The 26,367-nt window shown below is 44.3% G+C and overlaps 1 protein-coding gene across 1 annotated transcript in view; it reads left to right on the plus strand.

Annotated features, from left to right (window-relative positions):
- The window catches only part of LOC311127540 (pre-B-cell leukemia transcription factor 3-like), a gene marked incomplete at both ends in the record, with an annotated part of 116,785 nt that extends 95,043 nt beyond the window's left edge, over positions 1–21,742 (plus strand). Inside the window, 3 exons of the mRNA XM_084159359.1 lie at positions 5,388–5,500; positions 18,555–18,641; positions 21,650–21,742. Coding sequence (XP_084015485.1) covers positions 5,388–5,500; positions 18,555–18,641; positions 21,650–21,742 — 293 coding nt within the window. The remainder of the gene's footprint in view (positions 1–5,387; positions 5,501–18,554; positions 18,642–21,649) is intronic.
- Between the last annotated feature and the right edge of the window lie 4,625 nt (positions 21,743–26,367).

Consider the following 26,367-nt stretch of genomic DNA (forward strand, 5'->3'; position numbering starts at 1 on the left):
TCCTCTTTAGGTTGTTTCATTTAGGATATGACTACACTAGGTCCTCTTTAGGTTGCTTCATTTAGGATATGACTACACTAGGTCCTCTTTAGGTTGCTTCATTTAGGATATGACTACACTAGGTCCTCTTTAGGTTGCTTCATTTAGGATATGACTACACTAGGTCCTCTTTAGGTTACTTCATTTAGGATATGACTATTCCAGGTCCTCTTTAGGTTGCTTCATTTAGGATATGACTACACTAGGTCCTCTTTAGGTTGCTCCATTTAGGATATGAGTACACTAGGTCCTCTTTAGGTTGCTTCATTTAGGATGTGAGTATACTAGGTCCTCTTTAGGTTGCTTCATTTAGGATATGACTACACTAGGTCCTCTTTAGGTTGCTTCATTTAGGATATGACTACACTAGGTCCTCTTTAGGTTGCTCCATTTAGGATATGAGGACACTAGGTCCTCTTTAGGTTGCTTCATTTAGGATGTGAGTATACTAGGTCCTCTTTAGGTTGCTTCATTTAGGATATGACTACACTAGGTCCTCTTTAGGTTGCTTCATTTAGGATATGACTACACTAGGTCCTCTTTAGGTTGCTTCATTTAGGATATGACTACACTAGGTCCTCTTTAGGTTGTTTCATTTAGGATATGACTACACTAGGTCCTCTTTAGGTTGCTTCATTTAGGATATGACTACACTAGGTCCTCTTTAGGTTGCTTCATTTAGGATATGACTACACTAGGTCCTCTTTAGGTTGCTTCATTTAGGATATGACTACACTAGGTCCTCTTTAGGTTACTTCATTTAGGATATGACTATTCCAGGTCCTCTTTAGGTTGCTTCATTTAGGATATGACTACACTAGGTCCTCTTTAGGTTGCTCCATTTAGGATATGAGTACACTAGGTCCTCTTTAGGTTGCTTCATTTAGGATGTGAGTATACTAGGTCCTCTTTAGGTTGCTTCATTTAGGATATGACTACACTAGGTCCTCTTTAGGTTGCTTCATTTAGGATATGAATACACTAGGTCCTCTTTAGGTTGCTTCATTTAGGATATGAATACACTAGGTCCTCTTTAGGTTGCTTCATTTAGGATATGACTACACTAGGTCCTCTTTAGGTTGCTTCATTTAGGATATGACTACACTAGGTCCTCTTTAGGTTGCTTCATTTAGGATATGACTACACTAGGTCCTCTTTAGGTTGCTCCATTTAGGATATGAGTACACTAGGTCCTCTTTAGGTTGCTTCATTTAGGATGTGAGTATACTAGGTCCTCTTTAGGTTGCTTCATTTAGGATATGAGTACACTAGGTCCTCTTTAGGTTGCTTCATTTAGGATATGACTACACTAGGTCCTCTTTAGGTTGCTTCATTTAGGATATGACTACACTAGGTCCTCTTTAGGTTGCTTCATTTAGGATATGACTACACTAGGTCCTCTTTAGGTTGCTTAATTTAGGATATGACTACACTAGGTCCTCTTTAGGTTGCTTCATTTAGGATATGACTACACTAGGTCCTCTTTAGGTTGCTTCATTTAGGATATGACTACACTAGGTCCTCTTTAGGTTGCTTCATTTAGGATATGACTACACTAGGTCCTCTTTAGGTTGCTTCATTTAGGATATGACTACACTAGGTCCTCTTTAGGTTGCTTCATTTAGGATATGACTACACTAGGTCCTCTTTAGGTTGCTTCATTTAGGATATGACTACACTAGGCCCTCTTTAACTTGCTTCATTTAGGATGTGAGTATACTAGGTCCTCTTTAGGTTGCTTCATTTAGGATATGACTACACTAGGTCGCCTTTAGGTTGCTTCATTTAGGATATGACTACACTAGGTCCTCTTTAGGTTACTTCATTTAGGATATGACTATACCAGGTCCTCTTTAGGTTGCTTCATTTAGGATATGACTACACTAGTTCTTCTTTAGGTTGCTTCATTTAGGATATGACTACACTAGGTCCTCTTTAGGTTGCTTCATTTAGGATATGACTACACTAGGTCCTCTTTAGGTTGCTCCATTTAGGATATGAGGACACTAGGTCCTCTTTAGGTTGCTTCATTTAGGATGTGAGTATACTAGGTCCTCTTTAGGTTGCTTCATTTAGGATATGACTACACTAGGTCCTCTTTAGGTTGCTTCATTTAGGATATGACTACACTAGGTCCTCTTTAGGTTGCTTCATTTAGGATATGACTACACTAGGTCCTCTTTAGGTTGTTTCATTTAGGATATGACTACACTAGGTCCTCTTTAGGTTGCTTCATTTAGGATATGACTACACTAGGTCCTCTTTAGGTTGCTTCATTTAGGATATGACTACACTAGGTCCTCTTTAGGTTGCTTCATTTAGGATATGACTACACTAGGTCCTCTTTAGGTTACTTCATTTAGGATATGACTATTCCAGGTCCTCTTTAGGTTGCTTCATTTAGGATATGACTACACTAGGTCCTCTTTAGGTTGCTCCATTTAGGATATGAGTACACTAGGTCCTCTTTAGGTTGCTTCATTTAGGATGTGAGTATACTAGGTCCTCTTTAGGTTGCTTCATTTAGGATATGACTACACTAGGTCCTCTTTAGGTTGCTTCATTTAGGATATGACTACACTAGGTCCTCTTTAGGTTGCTTCATTTAGGATATGACTACACTAGGTCCTCTTTAGGTTGCTTCATTTAGGATATGACTACACTAGGTCCTCTTTAGGTTGCTTCATTTAGGATATGACTACACTAGGTCGCCTTTAGGTTGCTTCATTTAGGATATGACTACACTAGGTCCTCTTTAGGTTACTTCATTTAGGATATGACTATACCAGGTTCTCTTTAGGTTGCTTCATTTAGGATATGACTACACTAGTTCTTCTTTAGGTTGCTTCATTTAGGATATGACTACACTAGGTCCTCTTTATGTTGCTTCATTTAGGATATGACTACACTAGGTCCTCTTTAGGTTGCTCCATTTAGGATATGACTACACTAGGTCCTCTTTAGGTTGCTTCATTTAGGATGTGAGTATACTAGGTCCTCTTTAGGTTGCTTCATTTAGGATATGACTACACTAGGACTTCTTTAGGTTGCTTCATTTAGGATATGACTACACTAGGTCCTCTTTAGGTTGCTTCATTTAGGATATGACTACACTAGGTCCTCTTTAGGTTGCTTCATTTAGGATATGGCTACACTAGGTCCTCTTTAGGTTGCTTCATTTAGGATATGACTACACTAGGTCCTCTTTAGGTTGCTTCATTTAGGATATGACTACACTAGGTCCTCTTTAGGTTGCTTCATTTAGGATATGACTACACTAGGTCCTCTTTAGGTTACTTCATTTAGGATATGACTATTCCAGGTCCTCTTTAGGTTGCTTCATTTAGGATATGACTACACTAGGTCCTCTTTAGGTTGCTCCATTTAGGATATGAGTACACTAGGTCCTCTTTAGGTTGCTTCATTTAGGATGTGAGTATACTAGGTCCTCTTTAGGTTGCTTCATTTAGGATATGACTACACTAGGTCCTCTTTAGGTTGCTTCATTTAGGATATGAATACACTAGGTCCTCTTTAGGTTGCTTCATTTAGGATATGACTACACTAGGTCCTCTTTAGGTTGCTTCATTTAGGATATGACTACACTAGGTCCTCTTTAGGTTGCTTCATTTAGGATATGACTACACTAGGTCCTCTTTAGGTTGCTTCATTTAGGATATGACTACACTAGGTCCTCTTTAGGTTGCTTCATTTAGGATATGAGTACACTAGTCCCTCTTTAGGTTGCTTCATTTAGGATATGACTACAATATGTCCTCTTTAGGTTGCTTCATTTAGGATATGACTACACTAGGGCCTCTTTAGGTTGCTTCATTTAGGATATGACTACACTAGGTCCTCTTTAGGTTGCTTCATTTAGGATATGACTACACTAGGTCCTCTTTAGGTTGCTTCATTTAGGATATGAGTACACTAGTCCCTCTTTAGGTTGCTTCATTTAGGATATGACTACACTAGGTCCTCTTTAGGTTGCTTCATTTAGGATATGACTACACTAGGTCCTCTTTAGGTTGCTTCATTTAGGATATGACTACAATAGGGCCTCTTTAGGTTGCTTCATTTAGGATATGACTACACTAGGTCCTCTTTAGGTTGCTTCATTTAGGATATGACTACACTAGGTCCTCTTTAGGTTGCTTCATTTAGGATATGAGTACACTAGTCCCTCTTTAGGTTGCTTCATTTAGGATATGACTACACTAGGTCCTCTTTAGGTTGCTTCATTTAGGATATGACTACACTAGGTCCTCTTTAGGTTGCTTCATTTAGGATATGACTACAATAGGTCCTCTTTAGGTTGCTTCATTTAGGATATGAGTACACTAGTCCCTCTTTAGGTTGCTTCATTTAGGATATGACTACACTAGGTCCTCTTTAGGTTGCTTCATTTAGGATATGACTACACTAGGTCCTCTTTAGGTTGCTTCATTTAGGATATGACTACACTAGGTCCTCTTTAGGTTGCTTCATTTAGGATATGACTACACTAGGTCCTCTTTAGGTTGCTTCATTTAGGATATGACTACACTAGGTCCTCTTTAGGTTACTTTGATGGTTCATGGACATACAGTATCTAGACTTTCATCTATCTTCCCTCGGTCCTTACTCTCTCTGTTTTCATCTCTCTTCCCTCGGTCCTTACTCTCTCTGTTTTCATCTCTCTTCCCTCGGTCCTTACTCTCTCTGTTTTCATCTCTTCCCTCGGTCCTTACTCTCTCTGTTTTCATCTCTTCCCTCGGTCCTTAATCTCTCTGTTTTCATTTCTCTTCCCTCGGTCCTTACTCTCTCTGTTTTCATCTCTCTTCCCTCGGTCCTTACTCTCTCTGTTTTCATCTCTCTTCCCTCGGTCCTTACTCTCTCTGTTTTCATCTCTTCCCTCGGTCCTTACTCTCTCTGTTTTCATCTCTCTTCCCTCGGTCCTTACTCTCTCTGTTTTCATCTCTCTTCCCTCGGTCCTTACTCTCTCTGTTTTCATCTCTCTTCCCTCGGTCCTTACTCTGTCTGTTTTCATCTCTCTTCCCTCGGTCCTTACTCTCTCTGTTTTCATCTCTCTTCCCTCGGTCCTTACTCTCTCTGTTTTCATCTCTCTTCCCTCTGTCCTTTCTCTATTTTCTGTCTTGTTTTGGTAAATTTAGTTGTTCGGATGTATGGATCAGTGAGTGTAATGTAGTGTGAAGTTGCCCCTAGACGCTGATCTTGGGTCAGTTTAGTATTTCCCCCACTAATGGTTAAGGTTAGGATTGAGTGAGTGGAAGCTGATCCCAGATCTGTGTGTGTTCTTCTCGGCTTGGCTCTTCTATTCAGCTACTTCCATCTCTCCTCTCCAGGTTCCTCTGCCTCTTTTAGCCTCCCAAACTCTGGGGACATGTTCATGAGCATGCAGAGTCTGAATGGGGCCTCTTACCAGGGGGCTCAAGTCGGAGCTAATGTGCAGTCACAGGTAGGTCAGGGTGAGAGGTCAGGAAGAGAGGTCAGGGTTCAAGGCTCATTGAAGGGTCACATACTATTGACTGTACTAGGTTTGGGGTCAATACCATTTTTTAATTGGAGTCATTCCATTAATTGGAATAACGGAGACAATTTGGCCTTCACTTTCTCTGAGGATTTCCTTGAATTCATGGAATGATTTTGAGTTTTAATGAGATTGGACTTAAACTCAAAACAGTAGCAATTCATTGGTAGTGCACTGGTAATGTCCAGTCTGGGTATAGTAGGACATTATACTGTAGGTTATGTAGCTTGATTATTTATTATCTTAGAAGGTATTAATCAGGTGTAAGACATGTGGCTTTAGATATTATAGACCTTTTTACATATTTCTGCATTTCTATATGACAGTATATTGTAGATTATAGGTACTGTTTCTGAGCAATATTTTATAAGGTAGAGCGTCTGGCTTTGACTTGAGCTCTTGGGCAGGGATTCCCCACTTTCTTTACTTTACTGTCCAATGTTTGTTCTTGACTCTACTGTCCCATGTCTGTTCTTTACTGTCCCATGTCTGTTCTTTACTGACCCATGTCTGTTCTTTACTGTCTCATGTCTGTTCTTTACTGTCCCATGTCTGTTCTTTACTGTCCCATGTCTGTTCTTTACTGTCCCATGTCTGTTCTTTACTGTCCCATGTCTGTTCTTTACTGTCTCATGTCTGTTCTTTACTGTCTCATGTCTGTTCTTTACTGTCTCATGTCTGTTCTTTACTGTCCCATGTCTGTTCTTTACTTTACTGTCCCATGTCTGTTCTTTACTGTCCCATGTCTGTTCTTTACTGTCCCATGTCTGATCTTTACTGTCCCATGTCTGTTCTTTACTGTCTCATGTCTGTTCTTTACTGTCTCATGTCTGTTCTTTACTGTCCCATGTCTGTTCTTTACTTTACTGTCCCATGTCTGTTCTTTACTGTCCCATGTCTGTTCTTTACTGTCCCATGTCTGATCTTTACTGTCCCATGTCTGTTCTTTACTGTCTCATGTCTGTTCTTTACTGTCTCATGTCTGTTCTTTACTGTCTCATGTCTGTTCTTTACTGTCTCATGTCTGTTCTTTACTGTCTCATGTCTGTTCTTGACTTTACTGTTCCATGTCTGTTCTCTACTGTCCCATGTCTGTTCTTTACTGTCCCATGTCTGTTCTTTACTGTCCCATGTCTGTTCCCTACTGTTCCATGTCTGTTATTTACTGTCCCATGTCTGTTCCCTACTGTTCCATGTCTGTTCTTTACTGTCCCATGTCTGTTCTTTACTGTCTCATGTCTGTTCTTTACTGTCCCATGTCTGTTCTTTACTGTCTCATGTCTGTTCTTTACTGTCTCATGTCTGTTATTTACTGTCTCATGTCTGTTCTTTACTGTCTCATGTCTGTTCTTTACTGTCCCATGTCTGTTCTTTACTTTACTGTCCCATGTCTGTTCTTTACTGTCCCATGTCTGTTCTTGACTTTACTGTTCCATGTCTGTTCTCTACTGTCCCATGTCTGTTCTTTACTGTCCCATTTCTGTTCTTTACTGTCCCATGTCTGTTCTTTACTTATTGTTCCATGTCTGTTCTTTACTGTCCCATGTCTGTTCTTTACTGTCCCATGTCTGTTCCCTACTGTTCCATGTCTGTTCTTTACTGTCCCATGTCTGTTCTTTACTGTCTCATGTCTGTTCTTTACTGTCCCATGTCTGTTCTTTACTGTCTCATGTCTGTTCTTTACTTTACTGTCCCATGTCTGTTCTTTACTGTCCCATGTCTGTTCTTTACTGTCACATGTCTGTTCTTTACTTTACTGTCCCATGTCTGTTCTTTACTGTCCCATGTCTATTCTTTACTGTTCCATGTCTGTTCTTTATTGTCCCATGTCTGTTCTTTACTGTCCCATGTCTGTTCCCTACTGTTCCATGTCTGTTCTCTACTGTCCCATGTCTGTTATTTACTTTACTGTTCCATGTCGGTTATTGACTTTACTGTCCCATGTCTGTTCTTTACTGTCCCATGTCTGTTCTTTACTGTCCCATGTCTGTGTCAGGCGGTCAGTGTGATGCAGTAGGACGAAGTCAGGCGCAGGACACAGAGCTAATCGAAAACGTACTTTACTCGTAGGTAACGTAAATAACATAACCTCCACGCAGGGAGGAACAAACCCGCTCACCAGACGACAACCAAACATGAACAAACACGCACACAACACAGTGGGAGCCAAAGGGTTAAATAGGAAAACAAATCATAGACATAATGGGAACCAGGTGTGTACAATGAAGACAAAACAAGTAGAACACAGAAACATAGATCGGTGGCAGCTAGTACTCCGGTGACGACGAACGCCGAAGCCTGCCCGAGCAAGGAGGAGGAGCAACCTCGGCTGAAGCCGTGACAGTACCCCCCCCCTTGACGCGCGGCTCCAGCCGTGCGCCGACACCGGCCTCGGGGACAGCCAGGAGGACGCAGCGCAGGGCGAGTTGAATGACGACTGTGGAAATCCCTCAACATGGAGGGATCGAGGCTGTCCCTCCTAGGGACCCAGCACCGTTCCTCCGGACCGTACCCCTCCCACTCCACGAGATACTGCAGACCCCCCACCCGACGCCTCGAATCCAGGATGGAACGGACCGAGTACGCCGGTGCACCCTCAATGTCCAGTGGGGGCGGAGGAACCTCCCGTATCTCAGACTCCTGGAGTGGACCAGCTACCACCGGCCTGAGGAGAGACACATGGAACGAGGGGTTAATACGATACTCAGGAGGAAGCTGTAACCTATAACAAACCTTGTTCAATCTCCTCTGGACTTTAAATGGCCCCACAAACCGCCGACCCAGCTTCCGGCAGGGCAGGCGAAGGGGCAGGTTTCGGGTCGAGAGCCAGACCCGGTCCCCCGGTGCATACACCGGGGCCTCACTGCGGTGACGGTCGGCGCTCTCCTTTTGTCGCCTGATGGCCCGTTGCAGGCGTACATGGGCAGCGTTCCAGGTCTCCTCCGAGCGCCGAAACCATTCATCCACCGCAGGTGCCTCGATCTGGCTCTGATGCCAAGGTGCCAGGACTGGCTGATAACCTAGTACACACTGGAATGGAGACAGGTTAGTGGAGGAGTGGCGGAGGGAGTTTTGGGCCATCTCTGCCCAGGGGATGAAAACCGACCACTCCCCCGGCCGGTCCTGGCAATAGGACCGCAGAAACCTACCCACATCCTGGTTTACTCTTTCCACCTGCCCATTACTCTCGGGGTGAAACCCTGAGGTAAGGCTGACGAGACGCCCAGACGTTCCATGAACGCCCTCCAGACCCTTGAGTTGAACTGGGAACCCCGATCAGACAATATATCCTCAGGTACCCCGTAGTGCCGGAAGACGTGTGTAAATAGGGCCTCCGCAGTCTGTAGGGCCGTAGGGAGACCGGGCATAGGAATGAGACGGAAGGACTTAGAAAACCAATCCACAACGACCAGGATCGTGGTGTTCCCTTGAGACGGGGGAAGGTCCGTTGTGGAATGGGTAGGGGTTGTAATTTCCCTCTGGGCAGGTGTCTAGGTGCCTTACACTGGGCGCACACCGAGCAGGAGGAAACATAAACCCTCACGTCCTTGGCTAAAGTGGGCCACCAGTACTTCCCACTAAGACAGTGCACTGTCCGACCGATGCCTGAGGAGGGTGACGTGTGAGGCCAATAGATCAATCGATCGCGGACCTCTAACGGCACGTACATACGACCCTCTGGACACTGGGGGGAGTGGGCTCTGTATGTAACGTCCGCTCGATGTCCGCGTCAACCTCCCACACCACCGGTGCCACCAGACACGACGCCGGAAGTATGGGAGTGGGCTCAATGGACCTCTCCTCTGTGTCATACAGTCGGGACAGGGCGTCTGCCTTAACGTTCTGGGAACCTGGTCTGTATGAAAGGGTGAACACAAAACGAGTGAAAAACATGGCCCACCTTGCCTGGTGAGGGTTCAATCTCCTCGCCGCCCGGATGTACTCCAGATTGCGGTGGTCAGTCAAAATGAGAAAAGGGTGTTTAGCCCCCTCAAGCCAATGCCTCCCCACTTTCAGAGCTTTAACCACAGCTAACAGCTCCCGGTCCCCCACATCATAGTTGCGCTCCGCCGGGCTGAGCTTCTTCGAAAAGAAAGCACAGGGGCGGAGTTTTGGTGGTGTACCCGAGCGCTGAGACAGTACAGCTCCTATCTCAGCCTCGGATGTGTCTACCTCTACCGTGAATTCTAAGGAGGGATCCGAATGAGCCAGCACTGGAGCCGAGGTAAACATGTCTTTCAGGTGACCAAACGCCCTGTCCGCCTCGGCTGACCACTGCAGTCGCACCGGTCCCCCCTTCAGCAAGGAGGTAATGGGAGCCGCTACCTGACCAAAGCCCCGGATAAACCTCCGGTAGTAGTTGGCAAACCCTAAGAATCGCTGCACCTCCTTAACCGTGGTTGGAGTCGGCCAATTACGCACGGCCGAAATGCGGTCAATCTCCATCTCCACCCCTGACGCGGACAGGCGGTGCCCTAGGAAGGAGACTGATTTTAGAAAAAACAGACATTTCTCCGCCTTGACGAGCAGGTCATGTTCCAACAGTCGACCAAGCACCTTGCGCACCAGGGACACATGCTCGGCTCGTGTAGCGGAGTAGATGAGAATATCATCTATATACACCACTACACCCTGTCCGTGCAGGTCCCTGAAAATCTCATCAACAAAGGATTGGAAGACTGATGGAGCGTTCATCAACCCGTATGGCATGACGAGGTACTCATAGTGCCCAGATGTGGTACTAAACGCAGTCTTCCACTCATCTCCCTCCCGGATACGCACCAGGTTGTATGTGCTCCTGAGATCCAATTTTCTGAAGAAGCGCGCCCTGTGCAATGACTCCGTCATACTAGCAATGAGCGGTAGTGGATAACTGTACTTGACAGTGATCTGATTGAGACCCCGGTAGTCAATGCACGGGCGTAAACCTCCATCCTTCTTCTTCACAAAAAAGAAACTCGAGGAGACAGGTGAAATGGATGGCCGAATGTATCCCTGCCCCAGAGATTCGGAGACATACAGTGGGGAAAAAAAGTATTTAGTCAGCCACCAATTGTGCAAGTTCTCCCACTTAAAAAGATGAGAGAGGCCTGTAATATTCATCATAGGTACACGTCAACTATGACAGACAAATTGAGAAGAAAAAAATCCAGAAAATCACATTGTAGGATTTTTCATGAATTTATTTGCAAATTATGGTGGAAAATAAGTATTTGGTCACCTACAAACAAGCAAGATTTCTGGCTCTCACAGACCTGTAACTTCTTCTTTAAGAGGCTCCTCTGTCCTCCACTCATTACCTGTATTAATGGCACCTGTTTGAACTTGTTATCAGTATAAAAGACACCTGTCCACAACCTCAAACAGTCACACTCCAAACTCCACTATGGCCAAGACCAAAGAGCTGTCAAAGGACACCAGAAACAAAATTGTAGACCTGCACCAGGCTGGGAAGACTGAATCTGCAATAGGTAAGCAGCTTGGTTTGAAGAAATCAACTGTGGGAGCAATTATTAGGAAATGGAAGACATACAAGACCACTGATAATCTCCCTCGATCTGGGGCTCCACGCAAGATCTCACCCCGTGGGGTCAAAATGATCACAAGAACGGTGAGCAAAAATCCCAGAACCACACGGGGGGACCTAGTGAATGACCTGCAGAGAGCTGGGACCAAAGTAACAAAGCCTACCATCAGTAACACACTACGCCGCCAGGGACTCAAATCCTGCAGTGCCAGACGTGTCCCCCTGCTTAAGCCAGTACATGTCCAGGCCCGTCTGAAGTTTGCTAGAGTGCATTTGGATGATCCAGAAGAGGATTGGGAGAATGTCATATGGTCAGATGAAACCAAAATATAACTTTTTGTGTTTGGAGGACAAAGAATGCTGAGTTGCATCCAAAGAACACCATACCTACTGTGAAGCATGGGGGTGGAAACATCATGCTTTGGGGCTGTTTTTCTGCAAAGGGACCAGGACGACTGATCTGTATAAAGGAAAGAATGAATGGGGCCATCTATCGTGAGATTTTGAGTGAAAACCTCCTTCCATCAGCAAGGGCATTGAAGATGAAACGTGGCTGGGTCTTTCAGCATGACAATGATCCCAAACACACCGCCCGGGCAACGAAGGAGTGGCTTCGTAAGAAGCATTTCAAGGTCCTGGAGTGGCCTAGCCAGTCTCCAGATCTCAATCCCATAGAAAATCTTTGGAGGGAGTTGAAAGTCCGTGTTGCCCAGCGACAGCCCCAAAACATCACTGCTCTAGAGGAGATCTGCATGGAGGAATGGGCCAAAATACCAGCAACAGTGTGTGAAAACCTTGTGAAGACTTACAGAAAACGTTTGACCTGTGTCATTGCCAACAAAGGGTATATAACAAAGTATTGAGAAACTTTTGTTATTGACCAAATACTTATTTTCCACCATAATCTGCAAATAAATTCATGAAAAATCCTACAATGTGATTTTCTGGATTTTTTTCTTCTAATTTTGTCTGTCATAGTTGACGTGTACCTATGATGAAAATTACAGGCCTCTCTCATCTTTTTAAGCGGGAGAACTTGCACAATTGGTGGCTGACTAAATACTTTTTTTCCCCACTGTATGTTTCCATAGCCGCCGTCTCTTCCTGTGACAGGGGATACACGTGACTCCGGGGAAGTGCAGCGCCTACCTGGAGATTTATTGCACAATCCCCCTGTCGATGGGGTGGTAATTGAGTCGGCGAGAGCCAAATCGGCATATTCGGGGGGAATGTGTATGGTGGAGACCTGGTTTGGACTTTCCACCGTAGTTGCCCCTATGGAAACACCTCCCCGAGCACTGACTTGACCATCCCTTGAGAGCCCTCTGTTGCCATGAAATCGTGGGGTCATGAGAAGTTAACCAGGGAAGCCCCAACACCACTGGAATCTCAGGAGAAGATAGAGACTAATTTTCTCCTCATGACCCTCCTGCGTCTTCATCCAGAGTGGAGCTGTGACTTCCCTAATCAGGCCTGAACCTAAAGGGCGACTATCTAATGCATGTACAGGGAAGGGCACATCAACAGGAACAGTAGGAATCCCTAAACTACGAGAAAACTGACAATCAATAAAGTTCCCAGCTGCGCCTGAATCTACGAGAGCCTTATGCTGGGAATGAGGGGAAAACTCTGGAAATACGACATCAATGCACATATGCGCAACAGGGAGCTCTGGGTGAGTCGGGTGCCTACTCACCTGAGACGGTCCACCAGTGCTCTGCCTACTGCCTCGACTCCCTAAAGACCCTCCCCAGCACGACCAGCAGTGTGTCCTCTGCGGCCACAGTTGGTGCAGGAGATGGCCCTTTTTGTGCAGCACCTCCGAGCTCCATAGGGGTAGGGTCAGAGGTGCTGGGGAATGGAATGGATGGCTCCTGATCTGGACGTCCGCGGGTCGCCAACAGGTTATCCAGCCTTATCGACATATCCACCAGTTGGTCCAGGGTAAGGGTGGTGTCCCTGCAGGCCAGTTCCCGACGAACGTCTTCCCGTAGGCTGCATCGGTAGTGGTCGATCAGGGCCCTCTCATTCCATCCTGCGCTGGCAGCCAGAGTCCTGAAGTCCAGTGCAAATTCCTGTGCGCTCCTCTTCCCCTGTCTGAGGTGAAATAGACGTTCCCCCGCCGCTCTCCCCTCCGGTGGATGATCGAATACCGCCCGAAATCCTCATAGCCTACTGACACTGCGTCTATTCCTCCCCACTCGGCGTTGGCCCACTCGAGCGCTCTCCCCGACAGACAGGAGATGAGGGCGGACACGCTCTCGTATCCCGAGGGAGCCGGGTGGATGGTAGCCAGGTAGAACTCTACCTGGAGCAGAAAACCCTGGCACCTGGCAGCTGTACCATCGTATGCCCTCGGGAGCGAGAGCCGAATCCCACTGGACCCAGGTGACGAAGGGGTGGACAGCGGTGTGGGTGGTTGTGTAGTTGGAGGAGGTGTAGGATAACCACCTCTCTCCCATTGCTCCATGGTGTTCAACACGCGCTCCATGGCGGTGCCGAGATTCTGGATCATGGTCGCCTGCTGTTGGACACGTTCCTCCATTGATCCGTACGAAAGGAATGTACCTGCTGACTCCATTTATGGTGCGTGTTTCTGTCAGGCGGTCAGTGTGATGCGGTAGGACGAAGTCAGGCGCGGGACACAGAGCTTATCGAAAACGTACTTTACTCGTAGGTAAACAAACCCACTCACCAGGCGACAACCAAACATGAACAAACACGCACACAACACAGTGGGAGCCAGAGGGTTAAATAGGAAAACAAATCATAGACATAATGGGAACCAGGTGTGTACAATGAAGACAAAACAAGTAGAACACAGAAACATAGATCGGTGGCAGCTAGTACTCCGGTGACGACGAACGCCGAAGCCTGCCCGAGCAAGGAGGAGGAGCAGCCTCGGCTGTATCCATGACAGTCTGTTCTTTACTTTACTGTCCTATGTCTGTTATTTTCTTTACTGTCCCATGTCTGTTCTTTACTGCCCATGTCTGTTCTTTACTGTCCCATGTCTGTTCTTTACTGTCCCATGTCTGTTCTTTACTGTCACATGTCTGTTCTTTATTTTACTGTCCCATGTCTGTTCTATACTGTCCCATGTCTGTTCTATACTTTACTGTCCCATGTCGGTTCTTTACTGTCCCATGTCTGTTCTTTACCTTACTGTCCCATGTCGGTTCTTTACTGTCCCATGTCTGTTCTATACTGTCCCATGTCTGTTCTTTACTGTCTCATGTCTGTTCTTGACTTTACTGTCCCATGTCTGTTCTTTACTTTACTGTCCCATGTCGGTTCTTTACTGTCCCATGTCTGTTCTTTACCTTACTGTCCCATGTCGGTTCTTTACTGTCCCATGTCTGTTCTATACTGTCCCATGTCTGTTCTTTACTGTCTCATGTCTGTTCTTTACTTTACTGTCCCATGTCTGTTCTTTACTGTCCCATGTCTGTTCTTTACTGTCTCATGTCTGTTCTTTACTGTCCCATGTCTGTTCTTTATTGTCCCATGTCTGTTCTTTACTGTCCCATGTCTGTTCTTTACCTTACTGTCCCATGTCGGTTCTTTACTGTCCCATGTCTGTTCTATACTGTCCCATGTCTGTTCTTTACTGTCCCATGTCTGTTCTTTACTGTCCCATGTCTGTTCTTTACTTTACTGTCCCATGTCTGTTCTATACTGTCACATGTCTGTTCTTTACTGTCCCATGTCTGTTCTTTACTGTCCCATGTCTGTTCTTTACGTTTCTGTCCCATGTCTGTTTTTACTGTCCCATGTCTGTTCTTTACTGTCCCATGTCTGTTCTTTACTGTCCCATGTCTGTTCTTTACGTTTCTATCCAATGTCTGTTCTTTACTGTCCCATGTCTGTTATTTAGTTTACTGTTCCATGTTTGTTCTCTATTGTTCCATGTCTGTTCTATACTGTCACATGTCTGTTCTTTTCTTTACTGGGGAGAGTAAAGAACAAACATGGGACAGTAAAGAACAGACATGGGACAGTAAAGAACAAACATGGGACAGTAAAGAACAGACATGGGACAGTAAAGAACAGACATGGGACAGTAAAGAACAAACATGGGACAGTAAAGAACAGACATTGGACAGTAAAGAACAGACATGGGACAGTAAAGAACAGACATGGGACAGTAAGGTAAAGAACAGACATGGGACAGTAAGGTAAAGAACAGACATGGGACAGTAAAGAACAGACATGGGACAGTAAATAAAGAACAGACATGGGACAGTAAGGTAAAGAACAGACATGGGACAGTAAAGAACAGACATGGGACAGTAAAGAACATACATGGGACAGTATAGAACAGACATGGGACAGTAAAGTAAAGAACAGACATGGGACAGTAAAGAACAGACATGAGACAGTAAAGTAAAGAACAGACATGGAACAGTAAAGAACAGACATGGGACAGTATAGAACAGACATGGAACAGTAAAGAACAGACATGGGAAAGTAAAGTAAAGAACAGACATGAGACAGTAAAGAACAAACATGGGACAGTAAAGAACAGACATGGGACAGTAAAGAACAGACATGGAACAGTAAAGTAAAGAACAGACATGTGACAGTAAAGAACAGACATGGGACAGTACGGTAAAGAACAGACATGGGACAGTAAAGAACAGACATGGGACAGCAAAGAACAGACATGGGACAGTAAAGAACAGACATGGGACAGTAAAGAACAGACATGGGACAGTAAGGTAAAGAACAGACATGGGACAGTAAAGAACAGACATGGGACAGTAAAGAACAGACATGGGACAGTAAAGTAAAGAACAGACCTGGGACAGTAAAGTAAAGAACAGACATGGGACAGTAAAAACAGACATGGGTCAGTAAAGAACAGACATGGGACAGTAAAGAACAGACATGGGACAGAAACGTAAAGAACAGACATGGGACAGTAAAGAACAGACATGGGACAGTAAAGAACAGACATGGGACAGTAAATAACAGACATGGGACAGTAAGGTAAAGAACAGACATGGGACAGTAAAGAACAGACATGGGACAGTAAAGAACAGACATGGGACAGTAAAGAACAGACATGGGACAGTAACGTAAAGAACAGACATGGGACAGTAAAGAACAGACATGGGACAGTAAAGAACAGACATGAGACAGTAAAGAACAGACATGGGACAGTAAAGAACAGACATGGGACAGTAAAGAACAGACATGGGACAGTAAAGAACAGACATGGGACAGTAAAGAACAGACATGGGACAGTAAAAAACAGACAAGGGACAGTAAAGAACAGACATGAGACAGTAAAGAACAGACATGGGACAGTAAAGAACAGACATGGGACAGTAAAGAACAGACATGGGACAGTAAGGTAATGAACAGACATGGGACAGTAAAGAACAGACATGGGACAGTAAAGAACAGACATGGGACATTAACGTAAAGAACAGACATGGGACAGTAAAGAACAGACATGGGACAGTAAAGAACAGACATGGGACAGTAAAGAACAGACATGGGACAGTAAAGAACAGACATGGGACAGTAAAGAACAGACATGGGACAGTAAAGAACAGACATGAGACAGTAAAGAACAGACATGGGACAGTAAAGAACAGACATGGGACAGTAAAGAACAGACATGGGACAGTAAGGTAAAGAACAGACATGGGACAGTAAGGTAAAGAACAGACATGGGACAGAAACGTAAAGAACAGACATGGGACAGTAAAGAACAGACATGGGACAGTAAGGTAAAGAACATATATGGGACAGTAAAGAACAGACATGGGACAGTAAAGTAAAGAACAGACATGGGACAGTAAAGAACAGACATGGGAGGGTAAAGAACAGACATGGGACAGTAAAGAACAGACATGAGACAGTAAAGAACAGACATGGGACAGTAAAGTAAAGAACAGACATGGGACAGTAAAGAACAGACATGGGAGGGTAAAGAACAGACATGGGACAGTAAAGAACAGACATGAGACAGTAAAGAACAGACATGGGATAGTAAAGAACAGACATGGGACAGTAAAGAACAGACATGGGACAGTAAAGAACAGACATGAGACAGTAAAGAACAGACATGGGACAGTAAAGAACAGACATGGGACAGTAAAGAACAGACATGGGACAGTAAGGTAAAGAACAGACATGGGACAGTAAAGAACAGACATGGAACAGTAAAGAACAGACATGAGACAGTAAAGAACAGACATGGGACAGTAAAGAACAGACATGAGACAGTAAAGAACAGACATGAGACAGTAAAGAACAGACATGAGACAGTAAAGAACAGACATGGGACAGTAAAGAACAGACATGAGACAGTAAAGAACAGACATGAGACAGTAAAGAACAGACATGAGACAGTAAAGAACAGACATGGGACAGTAAAGAACAGACATGAGACAGTAAAGAACAGACATGGGACAGTAAAGAACAGACATGGGACAGTATAGAACAGACATGGGACAGTAAAGAACAGACATGGGACAGTAAAGTAAAGAACAGACATGGGACAGTAAAGAACAGACATGGGACAGTAAAGTAAAGAACAGACATGGGACAGTAAAGAACAGACATGGGACAGTAAAGAACAGACATGGGACAGTAAAGAACAGACATGGGACAGTAAAGAACAGACATGGGACAGTAAGGTAAAGAACAGACATGGGACAGTAAAATAAAGAACAGACATGGGACAGTAAAGAAAATAACAGACATGTGACAGTAAAGAACAGACATGGGACAGTAAGGTAAACAACAGACATGGGACAGTAAGGTAAACAACAGACATGGGACAGTAAAGAACAGACATGGGACAGTAAGGTAAACAACAGACATGGGACAGTAAAGAACAGACATGGGACAGTAAAGAACAGACATGGGACAGTAAAGAACAGACATCGGACAGTAAAGAACAGACATGGGACAGTAAAGAAAATAACAGACATGTGACAGTAAAGTAAATATACTGTTCCATGTCTGTTTTTTACTGTCCCATGTCTGTTCTATACTTTACTGTGAAGTGTTTTGCCTTCGTCACAGATTAGAAATTATCTTTGAGAGATAAAAAGGCCAAATAGCGTACAAACATTACAAGGTCATACCTTTTGAACAATGTTTCATCCCATTCTGTTCTTTCACGTCTTTTGTTGTGGCAATTGTTATTGTCATTTTTTATTGTTCTTTCAAAATGATGGAGTGGAAGGTCAGAAGGCATTGAAGACATTCTCTTTCTTTGTCTTTGTCTCTTCCTCCCTCTCTTTCTGCATTTTTCCCTCTCTCTCTCTGTTTCTCTCTCTCTCTCCCTCCCTCTCTCTCTCTCTCTTTCTCTCTCTCTCTCTCTCTCTCTCTCTCTCTCTCTCTCTCTCTCTCTCTCTCTCTCGCTCTCTCTCTCTCTCTTTCTCTCTCCCCCTCTCTCTCTTTCTCTCTCTCTCTCTCTCTCTCTCTCTCTAGGGGGATACCATACGCCATGCTATCAGTCAGACGGTCGGATACAATGATGGGCTACGGCATCCCATGTACAGTCCTCACGGCCTAAATGTAAGTGTACAGTAACCATGACCATGACAACAAATGTCCAGAAATTAAGACATGTCATGTCATCGCAATGATGACCCCACAATGATGATGATGATGATGATGACGTTGGTGATAATGACTCATAAAATCATTTTCATTTAAAAAAAAATCCCATTTCACCCAGGTTAGAGAAATCTAGGACCTAAATAGTATTTCTAGAGTTGTATGTGCACCCGCCCTCTCCCACCACCACCCTTCCACTATATTGTAATGCAGTTAACTTAGGGGGTGGGGTGATAGGGTGCAGGATTGTAAAAAAAAGACCCGGGGTAATCTCTGTTTGCCAGGGCTCCCAAACCCTTTTCAGTGAGCCGCCAGTGTGATCAAACCGCAGAGCAAATATACGACAGGCGAGATTAAGGACGCCCCCCATGTGATGGAAAAGATAAATGTACAGCTTAATATTAACACACACGCACACACACACACACACATCCAGACTCACACCCCTACACACCAGCCATTTAAATGAGAAAAAGCCAGCGTGCTTCATTCCATTTATGAAATACATTTTATAATACCCCCGTAGCCATATGAAAGGGGGCTTTTTACTGGCGTATATATGTTTTCATTTAACTACTTTGAAATGCTTCTGAGAGCGAATTTGCAGTCCATCCTCTTATCACGGTAATGAAATATGAAACTGGAATTGCCTGCAGCCTTGTACAGATGCGACTATGGTCTTTCCTGATGAGCTCTGATAAGACCCTTCTTCATACTACACCACGCAATCTGAAGCTACCGTGGTAAAGATACATTTATTGGTTGAGGATGAGCCGCGGCGACGGAGAGAGGCGTACTGACGCTTCCTTTCGCTCAACCCCGGCACAGAGAAATATTTGCATTTGCTGTCTGCTCTCTAGCAATGAAAGGGGAAGCAGGCTGCGGACTGTTTTTCTCCATTACCACGAGCCCGTCTTGTAAAATGGAGACAGCCTCAATGTCTTATGCGGCTTCTCAAGATTAGAACAGGTTTTTTTTTTGTGGTAGTGTTGTTTTTTGTTGGGTAATGTTTTGGCCTCGTAAAATACGTACATACATGTTGAGTGTCCATATTGTTGGCTGTTATGTTCATGATGGAAGAACAAATCCAGCTCTCAATCCGCACCACTCCCTCAGCCTGAACTTGTCTTCAATTGGACATGATCAAAACTGACACACCAACAAACACACAAACGTGTGAAAAAACACAAAACCCGCGTCGTTAGGAGCGCTCCCACAGCAAGGTGTCGTTTTTTTTTTTTTTTTAGGAGCGCCCTTTCTTGCTCCAGGCAGTGGAGGCGATGTGCCAACCTCGAGCAGCTTCAAAGTGCAGCGTTTTGCACTTTCTCCCCCTGCCCTCGCAGTTCCTTATTTAGGTCATGGCTCAGTCCATCACAGGGGAATTGAGGGAAGCATGGTGGATGTGTTTGGCTGTATCACATAACTCACAGCCATGTTACGTTGTTTAGAGCAAGCTAGAGGAAAGCAGACTGGATATGAATGGTATGTCCAAAGACAGCCAGGGACAGCTGCTCTGTCAAGATAAAGCTATGATGCTAAACAAAACCTACTATGTGTTTATACAGATATAGTACAATATATATATATATATATATACATGTTGATCATCCAAAATATATTTTTTTATGTACTATTTATTTCTATATATTTTTCAATATAATGAAAATATGTTAACTTTTTCTAACTAATGCAAGGACAATGTTTAGATCAGTGTTTTTGTTGTTGTTGATCTTTTAAAAATCAAATGCTGGGCCAAAACCTTATTCTAACCCATTCCTGCCTCGACGCTAAGAAAAACCCTCCGTCACTTCCTTTCAGTGTTTCCCCTTGAAGTTGTTACCCGCGGTGGTGTCCCCTCCCGTCTTCATAACTGACACTAGAATTTGCAGCGACAACCACTAAAGCAATCCGATAAGACATTGATTTCACCACTCGCCTCCAATGACCAGGACGCGGGGCAAATTTGTCAGCAAGAGACCCTGTCTGGGGATGTCAGTGGTAATGCAATGGGGCTTACCCCCGCCGGCGGACCCCATGTCAGAACTCCTTTCCTAACCCGGCCATGTGTGTGTGATTGTGGGTATACACTCAATCTGACTGCTGAAAGAGGGAAGCGCAAGGGGCCCCTTCCAGGCCAGATTGTGACAACAAGCTTTATACTATTGGATGTTAATTTGGATATTGAGTTTCATTAAATTATAAATGTAATCCACCCTGAACTATGATTATGTCAGTTGTGGCTCGGTTGCATGAAGACCCGATCAAATCAGCCCCCTCAGTTGTAACTTTACCTGTTTTTCAAGAAGTAACCCTTGCGCTCTGTCTCTCTGTCTGTCTGTCTGTCTGTCTCTCTCTCTCTCTCTCTCTCTCTCTCTCTCTCTCTCTCTCTCTCTCTCTCTCTCTCTCTCTCTCTCTCTGTCTCTCTGTCTCTGTCTCTCTGTCTCTGTCTCTCTCTCTCTCTCTCTCGCTCTCTCTCTCTCTCTCTCTCTCTCTCTCTCTCTCTCTCTCTCTCTCTCTCTCTCTCTCTCTCTCTCTGTCTCTCTGTCTCTCTGTCTCTGTCTCGTCTCTGTCTCTGTCTCTGTCTCTGTCTCTGTCTCTCTGTCTCTGTCTCTCTGTCTCTCTGTCTCTGTCTCTCTGTCTCTGTCTCTGTCTCTGTCTCTGTCTCTCTCTCTCTCTCTCTCTCTCTCTCTCTCTCTCTCTCTCTCTCTCTCTTCTCGCTCTCGCTCTCTGTCTCTGTCTCTGTCTCTCTGTCTCTCTGTCTCTCTGTCTGTCTGTCTCTCTCTCTGTCTCTGTCTCTGTCTCTGTCTCTGTCTCTCTCTCTCTCTCTCTCTCTCTCTCTCTCTCTCTCTCTCTCTCTCTCTCTCTCTCTCTCTCTCTCTCTCTCTCTCTCTCTCTCTCTCTCTCTCTCTCTCTCTCTCTCTCTCTCTCTCTCTCTCTCTCTCTCTCTCTCTCTCTCTATCATGTAGGGTAACGGGGGATGGCACGGTGCGCCTACTCCCTCCTCAGTGACGTCCCCAAACGAAGGGCCAGGCAGTGTGCACTCTGATACCTCAAACTGACCACCTCACTGATCATCTCCTTTCCACCTAATACGCTACCGTGCCCTCGACCAATGTGACTGAACCAAACAGAGGCCAAACAGAACCAATCATCTTCCTCGACTGAGTTTAACCCCTCCCCCCCGCCACTCCAGACAATGTCGGCCATTTTGTAAAATCCCATCCAATAACCTTCACAGTCAAGACTGATATGATTGGATACAGCTTTTAGCAACATTTTATGAATATAAATATAGAGGCTGACAGACTAACAGGGATTTGTAAGAGTCGGGGTTCTGAATGGGAAATCTAGAGAACATAACAGTAGATTTTAAAGTAGAAACTGAAAACCGTACATTTCTCTCAACCCTCTGCTCTTTTGACACCCTGTCTTTCTTTTCTTGCCAACTAAGACTGAAGGCACAATACATGTGGTCCAATGGATTTACTTCCGACCAGTATCACTATACAACTTGTGGGGGACCAGCGAAATCATTTGAAGCTGCAGGTGCGCCACTGATGGAAGGCTTGCTTGCTGCAACGCTTCAATGGACTTAGGATGACTACACCCATAGTGGATCTGCTGCATTTCTGATACTAACATTACCGGATTTGACATGTTTTGGGGGGATTGACATGATGAAGTACATTTAAACGGCAGCTTTTGTCATGCTCTTTATTCTCAACATGAGTCCTCTGCTGAACATGAATTTCTAAACCTTTTATTGGACACTGTGCATTCAGTTCAGATGGATATATTCAGTCATTTTGATGGTATTTACTCCCAATGCTGTCCGAAATTCATATTTGAAACGATCATGTGTTACCATATCTTACGATTGCATTTATTATTGTAATACCAATTTGAGGAGTTCCCGAGAATTGTATGTCAAAACAGAGCAGTGATGATTTACCTCGTGAAAATGCTTAGATAACGTCACCATTTCAAACGCATTTTAGTAATTTAGAGCACTACCTCTTATTAACTAGCATTACTAGCATCTGATTATTCTAAATCCCCATTTTACATTTGTTTTACGTGTCTTGTAATTAGCTATTGTGTACTTTGATATTGTTGGGATTTTCTTTTGCGTTATTGCAACTTTACTAAAATGCCAGAATAACGCTTAGCAGTAGTGTTTAGTTAAGAACGAAGGTAAAGGTAAATTGAGCCACTCCACCAAACTAGGAGTCCACTATAGTGCTAGCTTCCCAAAGAACTAGTCACGTGATGTGGATTTTATGGAGTGCATTAATTAATTGAACATGGTCCAAAAATATCAGTGGTGGAATTCACTAGAAGCCCGTATGGATGTGGAAGGTGGCTTATTTTCCCCCGTTTCCACTTGTGGGAATACTAGCTGTGGGGTACAATGAAACATGTACAGCTCACAGCCAGTATTCCCACAAGGTGACATAGGAGAAATAAGCCACCTTTCACATGTAAGAAGCATGTATGGTCACCACCAAACAGTGAAACTGTTGTAAATACCGAAGAATGTTTGAATGTTGCTGATTTTGTTACTTATCCTCTTAAATATATGAATTTCAGACTCTGTTTGAATGAAAAGACCTCGAGGTCTCAGTACCCACACCTGTACAACTACATTTTCTTTCTTCACTTCTCTTTCTTTTGTATTGTACGCCATTTTGAAACTGAATGAAGTCCTGATAAAAAAAAAAAATATTTGTGGCAGTGGTCCTAATGTATTAAATATGTTTTGTGTTAATTTCTAACCGCACTACGTGGAGGATTCTGACCCCAAACGAGTCCTCTGTGCTAGTTTGGGTAGTTTCAAACACAAAAAAATAAACTTTTGCTTTAATGCTTTGAGTAGCTGTACTTTCTCCTCAGGACAAGCACACCGAATTATCTCCTCAAGGTAAAGCAGTGTCTAAACTATTTTCCTTCCAACTCATCGGGCCAGTATTCTACACTACTGATTTGATCCAGTAGTAAGTCATTCCACAATTTGTGCAAGAACAACACAAAAAAAGCCACTCGGTACTAGACAGAGGCACTGGTTGGAGAACACTCCATCACAAACCTTCAAATGACCTTGTGGGACTGTTCCAAGCCGTTAGAAGTGTCCTCATGGGAGCCTCAGTAGATTCCATAATGTGGGCTGGTTGACAGTTAGTACTAAGGACAGTTATGGTATTAGGGGTTGGGACTCAAGAGGTAGAAGTGCTTGTGTAATGAAACGGACTCTTCTTCTAAGATGTGTCTCTGAACAGAGACGTCATGTACACACAGTGCATCAGCTGGCGGGTGACAAGATTGCATTAATAGTGCTAAATGTGTATAAAGCCCGTTGGCAACAGTTAAAGCTATTTGGGGCTTAATTGAGTTGTCTCCATTTTGAGTGCTCCCACAAGTACAGACACAACCCCGAATTTCAATTGTGAGGCGGTGTAATTTTTTGACAATGAATTAAGGTTCATTTTAGGAGATGAAGGAGGACGGATCGTGATGTGTGTTTAGAGATTTTGCTGTTTGGACGTTATAGCCCAACGTGTTCGGTTGGCCTGGTACACAAACATCTAAACACAACGGTATAGGGAGAATATATAATTGCCTCAGTCATTTCTATGCTAGGTGATAGATAGAAAACGAAAAGCTAGATCGTGAGTGATAGAACCATGTCTGGACCACATCATCTGCAATGCTGTAAATGGGAATACTGCAGACATGCATGCAGAAACACACACGCACGCACGCACACACACAGACACACACATACACACACAGCAGACCATAATATGTAGCTGTGTTTTCACTGCCATGCAGCCCCTGTCCGTTCAGTGGCCACAGATATAGGGGGTTGAAGAGAACACAGTGGATCCCTGTCAGTGAAATAAGCTCCACACTGTGACAAAGGCCAACAGTAGCTGTGCCAGAATCAGAGAGACAGAGAGCACAGCAGGCTGTCGCCGGACAGCCAGGATGACCAAGATAGGATGCCACAGGACGGCCTAATGTCCAAACCTCACTGCCCCTGTTATATTGATCGTAAATCCGAAAAATATCTTAATGGAGGGGAAGCGAATTTACATACCAAATCCTACGAATTGCCCTGAGGTCAGGTTGAAATAGCAAGCGGAGACTCTCTGCTAACACTGTCAGCGGAGTTCCCTGTCAGCTTCTAGCTCCATACTGTCTGGCTTCCAGCTCCATACTGTCTGGCTTCCAGCTCCATACTGTCTGGCTTCCAGCTCCATACTGTCTGGCTTCCAGCTCCATACTGTCTGGCTTCTAGCTCCAAACTGTCTGGCTTCCAGCTCCATACTGTCTGGCTTCCAGCTCCATACTGTCTGGCTTCCAGCTCCATACTGTCTGGCTTCCAGCTCCATACTGTCTGGCTTCCAGCTCCATACTGTCTGGCTTCCAGCTCCATACTGTCTGGCTTCCAGCGCCATACTGTCTGGCTTCCAGCTCCATACTGTCTGGCTTCCAGCTCCATACTGTCTGGCTTCCAGCTCCATACTGTCTGGCTTCCAGCTCCATACTGTCTGGCTTCCAGCTCCATACTGTCTGGCTTCCAGCTCCATACTGTCTGGCTTCTAGCTCCAAACTGTCTGGCTTCCAGCTCCATACTGTCTGGCTTCCAGCTCCATACTGTCTGGCTTCCAGCTCCATACTGTCTGGCTTCTAGCTCCATACTGTCTGGCTTCCAGCTCCATACTGTCTGGCTTCCAGCTCCATACTGTCTGGCTTCCAGCGCCATACTGTCTGGCTTCCAGCTCCATACTGTCTGGCTTCCAGCTCCATACTGTCTGGCTTCCAGCTCCATACTGTCTGGCTTCCAGCTCCATACTGTCTGGCTTCCAGCTCCATACTGTCTGGCTTCTAGCTCCATACTGTCTGGCTTCCAGCTCCATACTGTCTGGCTTCCAGCTCCATACTGTCTGGCGTCCGTCACCCAAGTATACGAGGAAACAGACCATTGTTGTTTTTGGCAGGATTGAGACAATTGGAAGAGGGGCTAAACCAGACAATTCATGTTTGTAACAAATTGGTTGGTGGTGTTGTGCAAACATACTCAAATAAATAATTCTGAAAACATGGCAAAAGATAGGATTGTTCTTAAGATGTGGTTCTTTGAAAAGGCTTCAGCTAGCTTACAATGTTTGAAGCTACTCTTTGTCTTCAGAAATATCATCCCTGGTTTGGTAATTAAGAATTAACAATTCCCTTTACTACTATGATATGTTAATGCACAAGGAGCTATAAAATGAATTAACACACGTACAAAAGCATGCACACGCATGCTGTAAAATTGCTAAAATAAACAACATTGTCAACTTCAGAGATAAAGTGGAGAGACACTAATTCAGGAAGATGCTGGTTATTCTTTTTCAAGGTTAATTAAAACAATATATTCTTAATGAAATTAAGCATGTTTCACATGCATCATTAAATATGAAAATCAATAATTGTACAAGTAATCCTGAACTCTAAACAGAAGCCAATTGTTGAAGAGCTTGAATACCAAACACAGAATATGACATATGGTTTTCCACAATCTTTGATTAATGGCTTTCGATACTGTTCATTGAGCGTAATTTCATATAATTTTTTTGATGGTGATTCCAATCTTCACTGCTAGATAACAAGACATGATCACATACTGTATGTTATCTAC

This window comes from Coregonus lavaretus (assembly GCF_964263955.1).
Source record: "Coregonus lavaretus genome assembly, chromosome: 4".
Taxonomy (NCBI): domain Eukaryota; kingdom Metazoa; phylum Chordata; class Actinopteri; order Salmoniformes; family Salmonidae; genus Coregonus; species Coregonus lavaretus.